A 19,856-nucleotide genomic window follows, 5' to 3' on the forward strand; every position below is an offset into this window, starting at 1 on the left:
CACATTCCTACCAAATTCCATAGGGAGTTTGCTGTCTATGGTGCTCTGAGGAAATAATCTATGACTTTCACCAATCCTGCACTTTCAGATGTCACCGGAAACAGCGGATTCCACCACCCTCATAAAAATTTCCTAAACTTCCAATTGTTGCAGATTGAGAGTTGAAGCAACTGAAAATAAGATAACATATTGCGGTCACTTCATATTTCAATTATAACATGCTTATAGATGCTGGCATTGTGCTGCTGGCAAGGTCTTCTTGTTTTGTTAGAAGAATAAAATAGTGTGCATGAAACAATATACATAAAGCATTAAAATGAGCACTGAAAATCAGAAAAAGATAGTGAAAATAAGAAAAAAAGCAGATCTTATTTGGTCCCAGCCTAGTCTCTGTACTAGCTGGTCTGAGTAGTTAACAACTCCGTAGTAGCAACCTCGGGAAGGGAGAGAGGTTACCATTGTTTAAATCCTGAGTAAAAATAGAATACTGATTGGGTTCAACTGAAGGTTGTTCTTAAAGTAACTTGTACTTACGGTGCTAGAAAACAAGATTCTTGCTGCCAGTCTAGATACTTCCTACGTTAAAGGACACTCGCACAACAAATCTCTACAGGGGACAGACCATTACAAATGCCCATCTGGTATCTTATTTAGGTATAATGCAACACAAAAAAACGTTTTGGAAATTAAAAAGTAAGTATTGCACACTTACACATGCCAAATACGTAACCAGAATAGTTATTTGGGAAACCGGAACAGAGCTGTTTGAAAAGTGTAATCACTCACTGCCAATTCTTGGCCTGGTTATAGCTATGTGCTTGAAACAGCATTTCCCACCACTGTTTCTTATTGTCCCTCCATGCGGCACCTTCCCTCCCCCACTCCCAGCTTGGCATCAGATTGTGCCAGCCCTGAACACTGCTGCAATTTACTGCTGAGTCACACCATTTCACTGCTGTCACAGAACATCATCATCACTGCTCTGACAGGAATATTGCAGCAGCAACCTTTCGGTATGAGAAGGGAGAGGGGCTTCCAAGACATACGCGGTGGAAAAGCTGAGTATAGTACATTCTTTCAGGAAAAGCTGTCGTCCTCTTCAAAGGAAGTTCCCTGGGTTTTATGATCATTGGTTTGGAAATAGCACCATAACTCTCCCCGTGATTTCGCCTCTGCTCACATGCCATACCTTCAGAACGCCCCAAGGAACAACGTTCAAAGGCAATGGGCACTAGAAGAGACTTCCGTTGTTTACCATGGTGCTACTGAAGTCTTCTGGGGTTGACAGATGCTGCTCCATAAGGTTAATAAGATGAAGAAAGCTCTTCCAGCTGGACCGTAAGAGGGATTATGTCTGAGCAGCAGATAAACAGATTATTCCAGAAACAGACACTGCTTTTTTTAAAAAACTTCGTCACTCTTGTCTTACCACTCCAGTCTCCCAGGCTAGAAGTGTGTGCGTTGGAGGGGTTTGTCCAGCTCTTGCATTCTGGCACCTGTTGCACTCTTCGCCTAGTTGCAATTCAATGCAGTTCAAGGCTGGGGACACCTGAAAAGTAAAAAAAGAGGGAAGACGCTTGGGGATTTTAGTTCTTTAAGAAAAAAAATTTCTTCTACTTGACTTAAATATTCTTATTTCCTGCATGATTGTTCTTGAAAACTGTGAATGATCAATAGACAGCATGCATTTGAAAACTGGATTAATATTTTTGATCATTTGCCTTGCTCTCCAAGTTCAGGGAAGCAGAGGTAAGTTCATATATAAAAGGTTATGCTAATTTACGTTGCAATTGTTGGAAAAAAAAAGAAAGATCAGGATATTTTCACATTACAGAATTCTTTCTTTGGAATTTGGTGTTTTGACAATTCATCTAGAGACAGTAAAGTTACTGACACTCTTATAAAGCTGGAAAAAGAAACGTTGGCAATATATCTTATGTGTGTTTCCCAGGCTTTACAGTCTCTGTAAGAGATGTCATTTAGTTTCGATTTACCTGCATATGTTTTGTTATGAAAAAATATAATTTCTAAAACAATTATACGGAAGTGGAAAAAATAGCTGAAAGAACACCTAAGTGCTGACATTGTTAAAGATGATCCACGATCCTTGGAATGAAGAGAAAGCAGTAAAGTGTATCTTTGTATTTACTAGCCATTGTCAGAAACAACTTCAAAAACTTTTCAATACACAAATTCTGGAGGAATAAACCATACATATACATATACAAAAAATAGCAATAATAGTAAGGATTAGTGTAATAATAATTGCAAAATTATTTGCAAGAAAGCAACAGCTAAATATTGATGCTTTTAAAAACATTTAAAGGTTCACAAGAATTTAAATGTTTCTTCAACAACAAAAAAGAAAAGATGGTGACGTGATTTTTCCCTGTTCAGTTCAATAGTCAATAGATTTAGAGGTTTGGGGAACATGTTTAATTTTGGGGAAAGTTTCTTACTAACTTTTCCATCTATGCTTTGGTATTTATATAATTGAATTAAAAGCCAACATTACAACTGCTTTATGCTTGCTCAAGTGAATGACCTCCTATTTTATGTCAATCTCAGGCATGTTAATTAAATGCAAAGAATGTAAAATGATAAAAGAAAAGTCTCCTCAATGGTATTTAAATATTTGTTAAAGAGACAGTATGAAACATAGTCTCCTGTCATTACTACTGGGAAAGCTTTATTTACGCATCACATTTCTTTTAGTCTTGCTTTTATTTGCACAGATTTTCTTTAAAAAATAAAGAACACAGTTCTTGTATCTCACTGAAATTATGTAAATCTTCTCTAATGTTACAGTACTGAGAAAATATTGGAAATATTGGGGATAAAGTAATGTATTAGTTAACAATACATTTATATTCTGTTGTTCTTTGATTTTACTTTTTAATTCCATGTAAATAATGTCATTTAATCATTAATGTTATTTTTTAAATGTGACAAAAAATGAGAAAATGAGTGATAGCTCATGTCTGACAGGAAGAAAAGGTATATCAAAATGCACTGCTTTTGCATTTAAGTTGCATATTCTATGATGGAAAGAGATTGAATTAATTTCAGGTAGTTCTTGCATACTTAATGGTATCATTAGAGTCCATATATATAATTATGAACTGAGAAAGTGATAATGTAAAAAGTGGGGTCACATAGTTTTGCCCATTGCAAACTGTGATTGTATGTTACAATACTTTTCCCATAAAAGACTTCAGCAAAATTCTGGGACAATATCTTGACAGAGAGGAGTACAGAACTGTATGTTATCTCCCTAAGAGATGTATCAGAAGATTTGGTGCATAGAATGTTTATCAACACTCAGGAAGCAATGACGAATAATAACCTTCACATAGCATCTTGCTTATGTAGCAGTCGGAATTTTCTCATTTTTGATGGCTTTGAGGAGAAAAAATATTTTTTTGATACATGCATATGACAGATAATTGGAAAAATTCCTTCCCACCAGTTTTATAAAGTATATGTGATATGAGCAAATGCATGATAATTACTTTTTATTGTCATGCAGTCATGCCATGTATATTTTAAAACTATGTTATCTCAAATATAAGCACACAAATCTCAAAAGACTTAATGCTTGTGTTAAGAAACTCCTTTTCCAAAGCCAGGGTGCTTCCAGAGCTGTTATTTTATGACTTAGCATTAGGGTCAGATACTTACGGAAAATATTTTGAAAACTACACAAGGTCTCCCAGTAGTCTGAATGCATATATTAATCATTCAGAAGTGATCCTAACATAGATAACTTGAGGCTTTAAGGGCTATTGAAGTTTGCAGTACATGTCAACTCGGAAACAAGAGACAAAGATATAAAATATTCCCATTTTAAAAGAAAAAACATAGAACTAATAATCTCTAAATATTTATAGGGTTAATCAGTTGCTTTTTTTTCTCCCTGTGAACAAAACTACATTGAATCCAAATTCCTGTTTAACACACATCTACATTTCAGGTTACCAAAAAAGGGCCTTGCTCAGAAAGGTCTTTTGATCCTTCTTTCCCCTCCTTATTTTAGCACCAAAAAAGTCCTTCTCCCAGCCATTTGGGAGGTTGTCCAGCAGCACCTCCAATTCCACCGTAAACAAACAGGAAACCGTAGGGAGCAACATAAAGACTTTAGAGATAAGAGTGTTTATCTTTGGCCATGACTAGTGCCAGAATCCAGGAAATGACCTCAGGAGTTAAACTTCGGTCTTTGCCACTGTCCTGACACAAACCGTCTCTAAGAACGGGAAGGGAAAGTGAAGGGGATAAAATCCTTGCAATGGAAAAAAAAAATCTACGCACAAAATATGACAGTACCTTTTACCTGTTGAATTGTAAAACACTGAAAACCCAAACTAGCCAGAAAAATACAGAGGAGCTTCGAACTCCCAAAACTATACATTGATGCTGGGTACATCCTAACACTTGATACTGAGAATGTAAGGGAGCCAGAGAGCGTTCAAGGCTGTTTAGTGTTATTTTTTATTCAGCAAGTAAATATCCTCTATTTACTCAGTCATTCTTTAGGACACAAAGGCTTTGTGTCTGCTCTATGAAATCATTTTAATTCATTCTGACTTACCCCTTCCCGGTCGGCTGTTCCGATTCAGCAGTAAGTGTTGCAGATCTTCATTACTATAATTGCCCTTGAAAAAAGGGTTAAGCAAATTTGTGCCAAAGGGAAAGGGAAGTCAAAGAACATAAAGCTTCAAAGAAAGAAAGAAAGAAAAAGCATCTGCTTTTTGCACTAAGATTATTTTCTACTTTCACCCATAAAATAAGAATTATCAAGTTAAAGCTAGATTTCCTGGTTGTGCTTACAAACAAATGAAAAGTAAAACTTTTTTTCCTCCCCAAATAAACGTAACACTAAATGATATGCAAATTTTAATCTTATCTATTTCCTGCCTAAGAGCCAAACTTGAATAAAAATACTAGAATATTGTTGCTGAATCTTAAAGATTAATTCCAGGTATAATCACACCCGTACCATAGTGATTAGTGAACTATATATGAATGAACAGTTAGATGTGTCGATTTTCTCTCTGAAAACAACTGTGGACAAGGTGATCACTATTAATAATAAAAAGTTTTCTTCCTTTACAGAACATTAATTAATGGGCTACAGTAAAGTAACTTTACTTGGAGCCTTATACCTGCTAGAAAGTCAGATTATTGTTTAGTGATATGGCCAACATTCATCAGATTTAGCAAACACAGTGTCTTCTTCCCAGAAAGAAAACTATGTATGCATTCTACTGTATTTTGATGCTTTAAAATATTTTAAATATATGTTTTCCCCTCTGCTTTTGTACCTCTATCCTATTCCCAGTCCCTTTAGGATTAAAATGAGAGTCTTCTACTCATTCTCTATCACACAATTCTTCCTTTTTTATCAGGAATTAGTTGCACTATCCTGCACACTCCATGTACTTTGCACTTTGCAAGCCCAGCTGTGTTTCAAACAATTTCTTCCCCTTAGGAATGTGTGATATTGAACAGACCCTTCCTAAAAAGAATTATCTGTCTGTCTGTATATACATATATACTGGCATTTAGTCACTATCAGCTGCTATTTCCTGGACAGACACTACAGAATAGTAGCATATCTGGAAAACATAAGACCAACAATCACCTGGGAGTACCCTGATGCCTGCCACAGTGTAAGTGTGTTTATATACCCTTACTTAATTATAGCATGCCTTATCATTGTATGCAAGCATACCACAAATTTTAACCTTACAATAGACCTCTATGACAGAGTAACACTATCATCCTCATTTCTCAAAAGCATGAGGACTTGACACGTAACATAGAAACTGAAGCCCTGGCCTGTAAGAGGCATTGCAGTCATAAAGGGGGACAACATCAGAGTTTAGCAGGCTGATTCTCAAAGCAACAGCCTAGTCACATCGATGTCTGCAAATCAATAGGACGCAGACTCATAGCTACATAGCTAACTGTACTTAGGTCACCATGCTTATCTTTTCAGTGTTGAGGTTCTACTGGGCTACTGAGGTTCTAATCAAGTTAGAACCTCTACTGAGGTTCTAATCAAGTTCTTCTGCCTTTCCTCTTCTCCCTCAAAACTAGATCAATTTCATCTACCTCTGAAGTTGGCCATGCTTAGAGCAAGGAATTGGGTTAGGTGACCTTTAGGTGTCCTCCCAACTTAACTTGGTCTATGTAGCTTGACACATAACTAAGTTAAATAAGGTTAAGTCCAAGTCACTCTATGTCAAAATGAGATGGAGTCAATTAACCACAGACTGTAGATTGCATTTCAGGATGAGTGTCCCAAAACTGAGTAAAATTGACCAGTTCCAATTACACAAGTTCAACCAAAGAGATGGCACTGTGGCTTCTGACTCCTGAAAGTTTTCTCATGTGCCAACTATTCTAATCATCATCATATTTGAATATAGTTACCTCAATAAAACCATTCTGCACCACAGCTTTTTCACCCATACCATCACAGTTCTTGAAATGTTGACATACATGGCAAAATATCACTGGAACTTGAATTTATGCTGTCTCACTGACTTTCTCAGAGGATGGCTGTATGTCTTAAGTAAAACTGATTAAAAAATTAATAGCAGAGGTGCTCAAGGGAGTGCACTGCAGATTGGATGCATCCCTCCAAGAACTACTCAAACTTTTAAAGCATTTTCTTGCATCCTTTGATGCAAAACATTTCAGGTAACAGAACAGTATTTCAGGTCAAATGCTTCTAAGATGGCCAAGGAAATACAAGTAGATACATGTTTCATATGTCAACATTAAAAGTAATCATTCTTCAACACTGCTCTGGGTCCTGGACCTTAAGCAGACTGTTATAGGATTCAGATGTTGACAATGAAGTCATCGACTGCCTTGTATATTCTCCATGAATATACAGCATCAGTGGTTAGTAGAGTTGGTGAATAACAAGGAGGAGTCTTCACCAGAACTTGCGCTTATGTGTCTGAAAGAGATGGTATACATTTCTACCTTAAATGAGACATATGATGTCAAGGAAAACATGAGTTTCTCTTTCAGGCAGGAAGGAAATGTGTCATAATCACATGTGTTGACTCATAAAACTTTCAGCATGTTCAGTATTTGTGGTTGATACAGACTGCATTTATTGTGAGCGTGAGATTCATTGTTAGTCAGTATATGACAACTATATTCACAAAAGCAGGAGAATCTTACGAGTGGCATATTATGTTTTCTATTCTAATCTATAATAGGTAGGTAATTCACCATAGTTATTTTGCCATGAATTGTATAGTTAGCATAATTCAAAGATGTTACCAAATTGTCTATCTAGAGAGGAACGCTGTTGTAAGGCCTAAGAATAAACTTCATAAAAATTGTTTCAAATTATCTTCTTAGCTTTCTTTCTGCAGTTTGTTGGTTTAACGTTTGTGTTTCTCTGCTTGGCATAGAAAACTACACAGATTTGTGATTTGTGGAGAAGGGGAACAGCTGAGGGATTATGATATCCAGTTTCTTTTCTCAGTGTTACCTACTTGCAGAAATGAAATTCTTGACACTTACTGAAATTCCAAAGCACACTGGTTCATGACAACAGCGATCTTTGGTACCAAAATGTAAATCCAGGTTAATTTAAAAGGTTCTGCAAAAGAACCATTACTTAATGCTATCTCCTAGCTTTGAAAGTAACGCAATTAGAACAAAACTTTTGGGAGTTTTTTTAAAATTTAGACATTTACTACTATCATTGCTATACCAGATATTTCAAAACAATTTGTCACATTATTCTCCAGATTTATTTCCATATATATTCTGAGGTGTAGATTGTTTCACTATACCATTTAGTATTTTTAACATAAGGACAACAACAGGAATATATCACATAAGGATTCATGGGAGACTTGCCTTATTCGAGTACTATGTTAACAGTAATAAAATGCTTCATCTTCCATAAATGTTTAAAGGAGCATCATCACACATTCCTGCCAAGAAGCAGGATTTATGAAAACCCACCACTTTCCTAAATTCTCAAGAAGGAAAATCTCTTGGTACAGACCTAATTGAAAACAAGAACACAGTCTTTAAAAGCTTGAAAATTACAGAACTTACCTTTTGCTCAGGACCCTGGAGCCCCTCGCCTATGTCACAGAGAGCTTGAGCACAGCTTCTGAACATGCGCAGGTGGTGTTTTGTCACGCTGAATCCAAGCAAGAGATACAGGCATCATATGTATTTTGTCTTCGGTACAAAGTCCCCACTGCAGAGGCAGGGCCTAGCACCACTCTGACATGTAAGGTGATGCTGACTTGTGCATAACACATGATACTAGGTAGGTACATGAAAGCTTCTGTAGTGCTGGGTGCACAGACACCAGCTTTGTGGTACTTGTGCAGGAAGTTTACTAGTGGACATCAGTCCACAGGGTCTTGCAGGCTGGAGGGCTGGACCTAGCCCCCATAGCTCTTTGCCACAGTTAGATACTATTTAGTGACATTTAAGAACGGCATTCACACAAGACAACATACTGAACAGGAAATGCCAAGGTCATCATTGTCAATTTTAAAGAATTAAAATTAGTTACTACTAATATAAATATTAGTAGTAATATATTTATATTATATAAAATATAATAGTATTATAAAAAGTAAAATATTTACATTAGTAGTAACATAAATTCCTAATATAAATTCCTTAGTCCTCTTCCTCTCTTTTAGGAACACAGGCATTCTCCTCTGGCCAGTGTACATTCGGAAGCCAAGCATCAACATCAGTTCTTTATCTTTTAGCAAAACATCCCCACAGTAGTGGATACTGCCCTCTTACCCAGTAGTTCACTGGCTAAGTGCACTAAACCTGAAGAAGTGAGTTCCAAACTGAGTTCTCTCCCGTGCCTCAGCTACCCCAGTTAGCTCCCAGATAAATCATTGAGTCATAGAAACATAGAATGATTTGGGTTGGAAGGGACCTTAAAGATCATCTAGTTCCATCCCCCCTGCCACGGGCAGGGGCACCTCCCACTAGACCAGGCTGCTCAAAGCCCCATCCAACCTGACCTTGAACGCTTCCAGGGACGGGACATCCACAACTTCCCTGGGCAACCTGTTCCTGTGCCTCACCACCCTCACAGTAAAGAATCTCTTCTTGATATCTGATCTAAATTGTCCCTCTTTTAGTTTGAAACTGTTACCCTTCATCCTTTCGCTACACTCCCTGATAAAGAGTCCCTCCCCATCTTTCCTGTGGGCCCCCTTTCAGTACTAGAAGGCTGCTATAAGGTCTCCCCGAAGCCTTCTCTTTTCCAGGATGAACAGCCCCAACTGTCTCAGCCTGTCATCACAGGAGAGGTGCTCCAGCCCTCTGATCATCATCATGGCCCTCCTCTAGACTCACTCCAACAGGTCCACATCCTTCTTATGTTGGGGGCCCCAGAGCTGGATACAGTACTCATGAGAGCAGAGTAGAGGGGCACAATCACCTCCCTCGCCCTGCTGGCCACGCTTCTTTTGATGCAGCCCAGAATGTGGTTGGCTTTCTGGGCTGCAAGCTTACATTGCTGGCTCGTGTTGAGCTTATCAATCAACACCCTCAAGTCCTTCTCCTCAGGACTGCTCTCAATCCATTCTCCACCCAGCTTTTATTTGTGCTTGGGATTGCCAAGATCCAGGTGCAGGACCTTGCACTTTGCCTTGCTGAAGGCCCACTACCTATCAGGATGCAACAACTGTTGGGGCTGAGCCCCCTCAGCAATTCCTCTCAAAGTTCTTTCACTGTGTGCAATAAAAATAGTCAAAGAATATATTGGACCCAAAGATAAGTACAAGCAAAACATAGAATCTTGTGTTTAAGGGCACTGAGCTCTCAGAGACAAGACCTGAGCAGATTAAATATTAGTATTAATTTTTCTAAGGTTTTCTAATATTCCATACTCTCAAATTTTTAAAGTTGTGAGCCTTCAAGGTTGTGAAAACAAGTTTATAAATGCAATGCAAACACAGTGTCTGACTGTGACAGTCAGACACAGCAGCCAACAGAGCTACAGTGTCTGACAAAGCACTGGCAAAGCATCCCCAAACATCAGCAAGAGTACAAGGAAAGGGCCTCTGCTTCCACATCTGTATGGGAAGGTAGAGTTGTTGCACGCTTCTCTGGGATAAAATAGGTGCTGGTCCTAGTATTCATACACAGGATCTAGGCTGCATTTGATGATAAAGCCACGCTATATTTTAATCTGTCCCTGTTCATCTAAGCCACTTCCATCCAGTCAGACCCTTCCTGTGCAACTGGGACTGAGGCAATGCGTCACAAAAAACATTAAAAAAGCAATAGAAGGAAAGCACGTGTCATGGGCATCCTGTCTGTCAGTGGCAAGTGCCATTAGAATTTGGGGTCCTCACTGCTCCCATGACAGGAGGAGACTGTGACTGAAGAGTTAGGATATTACCTCTCTCTGTACTTTTGCTACTGGTTGAATTACCAACACAGGAGCTGTTGGCCCTGCTGTATATTTAATTGGATCACAACAACACGTTTATGTGACCTTTGTTGCATTAACCCATTTTGATAAGTTTTACTCTTGTCCTATTTCAGCAGTTCCCCTTAAATAAGTCTTATCTTTTAATTAATAATTATTTTATTGTGAAGGCAGTATGTCTCATTTATCAGTCAAGCATTCCTCTCTGTCCTAGGAACATCTACCTATTTTTCAGACTAATCTGCTTTTTCATACATGTCAATCATTGTGATGCTTTTAATGATGAATTATTCAGACTTCAGAAGTTTTGTCCTGATGTCACCTTGAATTTTGCTGCCAAAACCTGTAGTTACAGTATTTTAAATTCTTCTTTTTGTATGCAATGACATCTTAATTTTCTAAGGTCAAATCCAACTAAAAGTTTACTTCCGAATCAATGCTGTAGGTAAATGTTCCTGCACACAGATTGCCTACATTGCTGAAAAATCCCAAACCCACAGGAAAACTGGAGGCCTCCCAAAACTGATACTATTAACAGCTAGAAAAGAATAAAGTTGTATAGAAAAGCATTCACTATCGTTATACTAAAAAGTTATGAATACAAGCTTCTTGCTCCTGTGTCTATAAAAACAAATAAAAGAAAATCCCACTGATCAATTATCTGAACAGCTTTAAACTCTTTTTTTCTAGAATTCAGTGAAATAACAACGTAACTTTCCTTTTTCATCATGTAGATTATTCAAAATACAGAGGAACTTTCACCCTTGAAATCAGTTTCTCCAGCTTTTTTTTTTTTAGTGAGGTTATAAATTTGATAATGTAGGTCTCAAGAGACTCGGGGCGCCACCTGGCCTTATTCCAGGGATTTCATTTTTTTAATTTGAGAAATGAATACTGTTTGTCCGCCTGAAAACAAACCTGAAGAACAGTACCATAAGCTTGAGACACCTGTATGGACATCAAAGCACTTTTGATTGCATGAGATCAAAATTTCAAGATTGCACGTGAATGAGAACAAAAAAGTTTACCAAAATGTCTTCTTTTAAGAATAGTAAAACAATCCAGTATTATTTTTTAGATGATCAAATTATGTACCCTGTAAAATTCGTACCCCTCCAATTTATTTGATTATTATGTTGCATGGTAAAAAGAAAAGGGATCGGCTAATATATATGGGTTCAATTTCATAATAGCACAGATCTCTTTTTAGATTTTTTTTCAACCCAGGAAACTGAAAGCCAAGTACCTAAAAAGTTGTAGATGGAGGGATATTATAGTAAAGCACATGGCTGAACCATCTGGGAGTCTTAGGTACCAATTTCTCAGCTCAGAATTTCCATAGACACAGGGGAAAGCACAGGTCTGAAGAATTATGAACAAATAATGTTTGTTCCAAAAGACAGGTTTTCTTCCATTTGCATTCAGTAAATATTAGGAAACAAGTATTGGACAATCATGTGCAGAAAGGGGTTGATGCTTCTTTCAATTCAAATTTTGCTTAAATTTAATTTTAAAAAGTAATTTCAAGAACTGATGATAATAAAAGTTACTCTAGTAAGGGAAATTTACTAACCACAAGATACAAATGGAATTAAACCTATTAGAGCAAATATATGTAAGCAACAGATCCTTCCCACAAAAAAAAAAAATGGAAATTGAAGGGAAAGAATGAAAAGAGAAGTTCACACCTACCCTGAATAGGCTAGCACAACAGGGATAACTGGAAGCAGGTAATGTATGGTCACTTTCTCAGACTGAAAAGCCCAAATAGTGACCCTAACACAGAGAATTTGGAATCATTACAACAATCATTTGAGAAGAATTTCCTTTTCAGGTTTTTGAATAGTATAATTCTTAATTCAAGTTAATGACGTAGGGGTAAATCCTGGGGAAGACGCAAATCCTTCAACAAAGACCTCTGCTCCATACAAAAGCTATCAAAGAACTTAGTGGCAAAATCCTCTGCCCCAGTTGGTCGGACTGCCTGGGGACCTGGGCTATCATAGTTAATATAACTTGTAAAATGGACTACCTTTCAAAAAGATTTTTGGTATTTTCTTCCAGAGCATTTCAGGGGTCTGCTTTGAGATTTCAGTGGAATTGGATCTTCTGCTCTCACCCCATATATCATTCAAATATCAGTGTCCCAGCTGATCCAGCGTTTGGCCACCTGTGTTTTCCAATGGACCCAGTGCCATGTTTTCACAGGGGAAATTTCTTTCATGTAGTTTATGGTTCATGATCTGACATCACTGTGAAAAAATTACTTCCATTTCATTTAATAACAAACACTATTTGACTGCATCATCATTTTAAATTGCCTTGCAACAATTAGACAGTTATAGGCCTACAGGTTGTTGCCTCTGGCATGCTTTACAAAGCAATAACAATCCCCTGTTGTCTTCATTGTCTAACTTCCTGTCTTTCATACAATATTCATCATAATCAAGCACTCATCTAGTCAACTTTTTTCCACCGTTCAACCTACCTCATAATATATATGTCATTATTGTGATTCCTACAGGGTAAGCATTGGATGTTCATTCTGAAGTTAAATGAGAACTGACACACACAAATATATACAATATATACATATACACGCACATATATATGTATGTATACTGGCATATATGGTAGAACTTTTCCCATTCTTTATTTCAAGTACTATTCTTTTTGTAATAGTATGCTTTTCAATTATTATTCCCTTATCATTTATCTGCCCACTTTTGTTTAAAAATTTAATTAACACAGTTCCAAATTTGTGTTTGGATATCAACATAATGTGTTTGTCCCTTCCTTATTTTCTCTTGATTTGCCTAAGAACACGATAATTAGCATTTGTTATATGCAGCGTGACATTTCTTCTTTCTCCAGTAAACTGATAATTTTTCACTCTTACTTTTTTATAGTATTACTCTACCTAACTTGTTCCATTTGGACCCTATTATTTCCTCTTATTCTTCTTTTACAAGTTTTTAAACCATTCTTCAAAGCAATAGTTTCAGTCAATTCATCAGCACTCAGGCACACCTACACCATGTCTATCATATAGTTTCTCCCTTAAAGTTTTCCAATTATCGACAAATTTTACGCTTTTCTTTCAAAATGTCTTTTATTCTGTTTACATTTTTCTTTAATTTTCCTCTGAAATGACTGTATCAAATACATGAAAATGGAACCAAAAAAAGGTATTTCCAAATTAACTTTAACCTCTTTATTAATATGTATGCAAAATTTTGGAAGATAATCTTAAAGACACTAATTGCTCCTGTCACACGATCCTTCAAAATGCTGTATTTCAGATCATTTAAATGTGTACCTTATATGTTATTTCTATCATTAGCATTTTACACTAAATTTAGCTGCTATGTCATGTAATACTGCATCACAAATACTTAGGAAGTGGAATCAAACGAGTCCTGAATTTTTGTGTGCCTTCTAAGATGGGGTTTCCTATGCTTGAGGCTATTTTGTCACCCTAGAAATATTTCCATTTTTCATTAGTGAATAGCTCCACAAGTAAAATTGAGCTTAGATCTTCAATTCCCACTCACTGATTTCACTTGTTTCTACTGTAGCTGTTCCACTTTGCCAGGAATAGTTAAAGACCGATTGAGATACAACACCAGAGAGTTCACAACTCCTATCATCCAGTGGCAAAGAAACACAATTGCAGTCTGTTCTGATTAACACTTCCGTTTATGTGAGGGAAGGATAGAGTGCATCATGAAGTAAGAAAGGGAGACTGGAAACAGGTCTGTATTTCCCCAAAGACAATCAAACTCCTTTTCAGCTTTTGAAAGAAGGTGTTTCAGGGTCCAGTTCTTGGGAGGTGTTCAAGACTTTGAACGTGATGTGAAAGGAGATGTGCCTTGAAGCCCAAAGGAAAAATGAGATACAACTGTTTCTCACATTAGTTATCTGCTGGCGTAGACACCTTTTTATACTGTAAGCTGTTACAGATACACTTCACTTTCCCCAAGCTCCAGACCATTATTTATCACTGTACTATAAACTTCCCTACAGCGTGATATGCTCACAAATGAGACGCTGTAGCACGAAGTTCAAGCACTTAAGTGTCCTTTGTGGATCTAACCCAAAGTCACTTTTGAGAACAATATTTAGGGCTTCTGAAACTTTTACCCTGTGTGACCTGGAGGTCACGTGTTGATATAAGGAAATTAGTTACCAGGTCTCTTGGGTCCCATTTCTCCCGTGTGATCACAGGATGTTTCTCCTCAGCACATTAATTTAGTCGAGGCATTGACACCAATATTATGTAACAAAAAGAGCTCTCAGGTTCATGCCCATTTTCCAGATTTGACCTTACATTTGAAACCTACTGCCTGTGTAATGTATAAGTACATGCTTACTTTTTGTCTTTTCCAGAAATTCCTAGTAAAACAAACCGTGGTGAAGCCAAACAACTTGCAGATGCCTCAGGGTCAGACAAAACAGAAAGAACAACAAAAAGGTCCAGAGTATCAACCATAAGGCGGATATTTGACATGTCAAAACACCGAATAAAGAGGTCATCCTTTTTCTCAACTGGTGTGAAAGTTTGCCCACAAGAATCAGTGAAGCAGATTTTAGCCAGTCATCAAGCTTACTATAGACTAAGAGGTAAGATGATGATAGCAATATGTGCTTCCTTCCTTAAAGTATTTGTTTTAATTGAAGAAACACAATAATTTTCCAGAATCTTGTTCTTTAGCTCTAGGCAGTGTATGTGATATTTGCTTTATGCTTTATTTTTAGGTAGATAACCAAATGTTACATGTACCTTAGCATGGTTCAAGACAGACAGTTACCAGAACAGAATAAAATAATGCACTCAAAAGATTAATAAACTCAGTGTAATTATATAGTGTTCTAGCATGGCAGAACATGAAAACTAAATTATGCTTGCACTACTGTATAAAGATGTATCACCATCTCTCTCAAAAGTGCAGCAGGTGCCATCATTGTTATTCAGAAGTTCACCCAGTTCAAGAGAAACAACGAAGCTATCCCACCAGTTCAAGAGAAGGAATAAAACTATTCACTGGTCATTGCACAAATATGTTGGTGTATCGGTAGTTATATTAAGTCTGTGGCAGTGTGGGTATGCTACAAACACAGTTAATTGCCAGCAGCTCATGCAAAGACCTTAGTCTTACTTTTAAAAAGTCTAGAATGGTTTTTTTGCACTTTCAAAATTAATCCACTTGTCCCCAGCACTTTCTTTTCCTCCTGTGACTGTAGAGAGCCTATAGAGTTACAACTCCAATTTTAGGTCCCTAGAATATACAGTGCAAATAGTCCTCTAGTTTTTTAATTTCCGCTCTTCCTCCCTCTCCCTCTCCCAGCTTTTCATTCTGTGTCTGTTCCAATTTTTATTAAAAAAATGCATACTTTAGTGCTGCAGCTGGACGGTCCAAGGCTAATTCTAAAACCTAGTCAGCACTTCTGGGATGCAAGTATCTAGGGCAACATCTACTCTCTAAATCAACTTTGCTTATCTATTTGTCCTCGGTATTGACCTCCAGCCATTCACATACACGTGTGTAACTTTGCTGCTCCTCAGCTCTCTTTCAGGGAACCAGATAGTTCCCTCTGAAATGAAGCCTGAATGTAGATCTGCAGAAAGTTTACTCCAGCAGCCACTTGCTCTAGGCAGCATGGGCAAACTACAACAATGGCTGTAGCCATTCCTATAGATACAAACATATTTGGTATCCATTGTGGGACGGAATTCCAACCTAATGGGCATTAGACAGAATTCTGAAACGTGTTAAAGAGGCTGACCCAAAAAGCCTTTCTTAAATACTAATTAATCCTGAAGGTCCCAAGAATGCACCAGCCATGTCCCTGATTGGGCTGAAAGCAAGCTATCCTGGGACAGGCTGGTATCATTGATCTGAACTCAAAGAACTTTAACTATGACCACCTTATAGTAACACCTTTTTGGAGGGCAGCATATCAGTTTGGAGTGGGATATTGGGCTTTGTAAGTCTTGTAGTGCAAGCAGGTTTAAACTTACAGCTCCTCTTTCCCAGCAGAGTGTCCTACACTCACAAAATTTTCTGAGTAGATGTCATACAGTTCTTCAACTGAAGCTGGAGTAATTCCCAAAAAGTGAGCAAGAGAACAGATGACTGCAGCTGAATAATTTGTACACTCATTAAGAAAAAGGCGTTTCTGCTCCTTTGAATAGTTGCATATTTTCCATTACAATGTTCTTGGTTAAAACCTCAAAAAAATCTTTCCTTCAAGGAAAGATCAGAACCCAAGACTCCTGCCCTCCCAGCTGAGCAAGCTAATTTACCTGATGAAAGTGATAAATGAAAAAAAAAAGGTAGAAGTGAAAATGTGGTGCTGCGAGCATTATCCTTGAAGCCTTCATGAAAAGATAATCTGGTAGCCACACTGGAGTGGCAGCATTTCAACTCTGAAATAACACACCATAGCTTAATGGTGTGTTCACCATGAAGAGAGTCCCTCATTTGGGCCAAACTGGGAGCTTGCATAGAATCAGCCACGCCGCCTCCTCAGCTGGCCATGTGTCATGTTTATCTAAACCCTGGTAACTGGATTACTTTTCATCACATAATATATCCTTCTTTATTCAGCAGTTACTGCTCAGAAAAACAGACACCAGAATTGTGAGAAAAAGATGATAGAAGGTAGCCTTAACTGCTAGCTCATAATGAATAAATCTCTTCAAAAGACATCCTGTTCCTTTTTAATAATCTGACCACATCTGCTCCACATGCAGCTGCTCTACTGGGAGGGCAGGTCGTTCCTGAGGTATTATTGATGTGCCCTAACACAGCTAGGTGAGTACATCCCTACAGCAAGTTTAGAGAATACCTAGAAAAACCAATTGCGCTCATTTCAGAGACACCATTATTTTAGACAATGCAGATAATTATCTCACTTAAAGTCAAAGAGGTATCAAGTACTGAAAATAAATGTCCCATCTCACAGTAATGAACTTCGCAAAGTAAAGTGCTAAAGGCAACAGCTTTTAAATTGCTAGCAAGTTTTTCTTAAAACGGTTTTTCTAATGGGTTTGAAATTCCCCTTCTCTAAAAGCATTAAACTTTAAACAACATTTTGAGAAGTGTGTTCCTTCATCTTGAGTCAGTGTACGTTATATTTTCACGAAGGCAAAAATACAGCTGCCTTTGTTGACTAACAATACCAGAGGAATCAGCAAGTACAGTCAGAGGCAGTCACCCATGAGCAGGAAGGTCGTAGTGACAGCTGAATTGGTTCTGTTCAAAACACATTGGTTGTAGCAGCCGCCGAGCCATGCTGGTTATCCCACACAACTGGATTCACAGCCCCTGCAGAGCACAACCTGCATAAGTGAATATTTCTGCAGTTAAGCAGGAAAGTCCACACAGAACAGCACTCCCTGGCTGGCTCTGGGCTAGCTCGAGGATCTCTTTGGACCACTCATTGATTTTAAACACAACTCAGGTGCAGCCAAGGATTAATTCTATGTTTAGTTTGAGGCTGTGCAAAGTGAGTTAACTGAAACCCAAATATTCTGGGTGTGGGGAGGGGCCAGTATCTGAACATAAATCCAAAGATGTATCAGTATAGTTAGGTAGGCCGTAGCTGTCTGGAGGAGTAAACAGTTCATTCTCCAGAATCTTTTAGAAATGGTTTCAACTTAAAAAAAAGAGGAGACTTTAGCAAGATGTTGGTAAAAGTGCACTCAAAAGTGTAGCCTCACCTGGCCATCTATGACTCTCAAAAACTCACTTCCGCAGACATATCTAAGACCGGTGTTATCAGAATCATGAAGGGAAAGTAAACGCTATAATGTATGTCTGAGCTGTCATTTTATAACCTAGCTGCTGATGGTTTCTCCCCTCCCTCACGTACTCACGCATGTCACGATCCTCACTCACGGTGCTAGAGAGCAAGGTCTTCACAGCAGGAACTTATCTTTTACAAGTTTTACCTAAAATGCCTGACAGAGTTCTGACTGCTAGAAAATAGATCCAAAAACTGGATGCCAAGCCCAAACATGCATTCTAATATATTTTGTAACATACTACAGCTGAACTTCACAGCTTTCTTGCATAAGGAGGCAACAGAATAGGTAAAAGTGTTCATCTCCATTATTATATTATGGGTTTTACATAAGCTCATGTAATTAAGTCAGTTTGCATCCAGTAAATGAAGCTCCCTTAGAGCCATTCCTGAATACCACCTTTTCGAAATCTCCCCCACTGTCTTATTCTCTTTATGTTCATTTTCATTTCTCCAAATGATGGAGAATGCTACTGTTCCCTCTGCAGCCACAGTACCTGTTAATCTTGTCTGATGTAGTCTGTCATTTAACTGGGTGATTCATCACCATGGGGGAGATATTTAACATTGAACAAATGACTGTGTACGGTTGTGTAGAAAGAAAGGAAATCACGTTCTTTCCAAAGGAATTTTACCTATACTAAGTCATTTAATTTTTCCAGAGGTGATTAAAGAAACATAAAAGCATGTACCTGCTGCAGAATGTCCTTAAAATTTTGAAAAGACTAATCACATTGAAATTTTGGAATATAAACAAATAATTGTAGCCTGCTGTATTTTAAATTTTTTTTTCCATTAAAATATTTTGTTATATGTGTGGGGAATATCAAAATCTTAAATATGTTCCATTTTGCTTGTTCTATGCATAGTTAACCATACTAATGTACAAAACCTTTGTATAAAGTTAAAATTATGATTATTCAAGTACGATGACTGCTAGATATTTTTTTCTCTACCTCCCTGCTTGCTCTCACTGGAACATCCAGTATGTACCTTTGTACATATGTACCTTTCAGGTGAAGGAAGTGTGCTTTGTGTTTGCTCCTTATTCATGATGGTGATGATGTCAGGCCAAATTAATCTCTTTTTTAAAATGAGGGAAATTAGCAATCCTTAACTCAAAGACAGTTAATCCTTCAGCATAGAGGCAAATGACTGTCAGCTCAAAAATACCCAAAAGAGCTAAATATCTTAAAATACCTAGAAGCTGGATTTGTTTACTAAGTACAGTAAAATGTGTAAATCCCAAATCACTTTTAAAAGGCTTTCAAGTTTATTTTTTGGTACAAAGCATCCATCCCCAGTCTCTTTCTTCTTACTCAGTCTGCCAGGAAGCTGTGTGGGAAGCCTTTCGTATTTTTCTGGATCGGATTCCTGATACTTCTGAATATCAGAATTGGGTTACTGCCTGCCAGAGGGAAACCTTCTGCATATTCGACATTGGCAAAAACTTCAGCAATTCCCAAGAGCACCTGGAAATAATCCAACGGGTAAGGATTAGTGACATTTGTTTGGAAACTGGGGGAGACTTCCAAGTACCTCCCTGTCTTCTTATATAATGGCAAAGTATTGCTCAGGAAGAGGAGGGGGC

General features: G+C 37.7%; 1 protein-coding gene across 1 annotated transcript in view; it reads left to right on the forward strand.

Moving 5' to 3' along the window:
• Positions 1-1,682: 1,682 nt before the first annotated feature.
• IMPG1 (interphotoreceptor matrix proteoglycan 1) overlaps positions 1,683-19,856 on the forward strand; it is a 60,288-nt gene continuing 42,114 nt past the window's right edge. Inside the window, exons 1-3 of the mRNA XM_063331120.1 lie at positions 1,683-1,749; positions 14,846-15,079; positions 19,589-19,755. Coding sequence (XP_063187190.1) covers positions 1,683-1,749; positions 14,846-15,079; positions 19,589-19,755 — 468 coding nt within the window. The remainder of the gene's footprint in view (positions 1,750-14,845; positions 15,080-19,588; positions 19,756-19,856) is intronic.

The sequence above is a fragment of the Chroicocephalus ridibundus genome, chromosome 3 (assembly GCF_963924245.1).
Source record: "Chroicocephalus ridibundus chromosome 3, bChrRid1.1, whole genome shotgun sequence".
In the NCBI taxonomy this organism is placed as follows: Eukaryota; Metazoa; Chordata; class Aves; order Charadriiformes; family Laridae; genus Chroicocephalus; species Chroicocephalus ridibundus.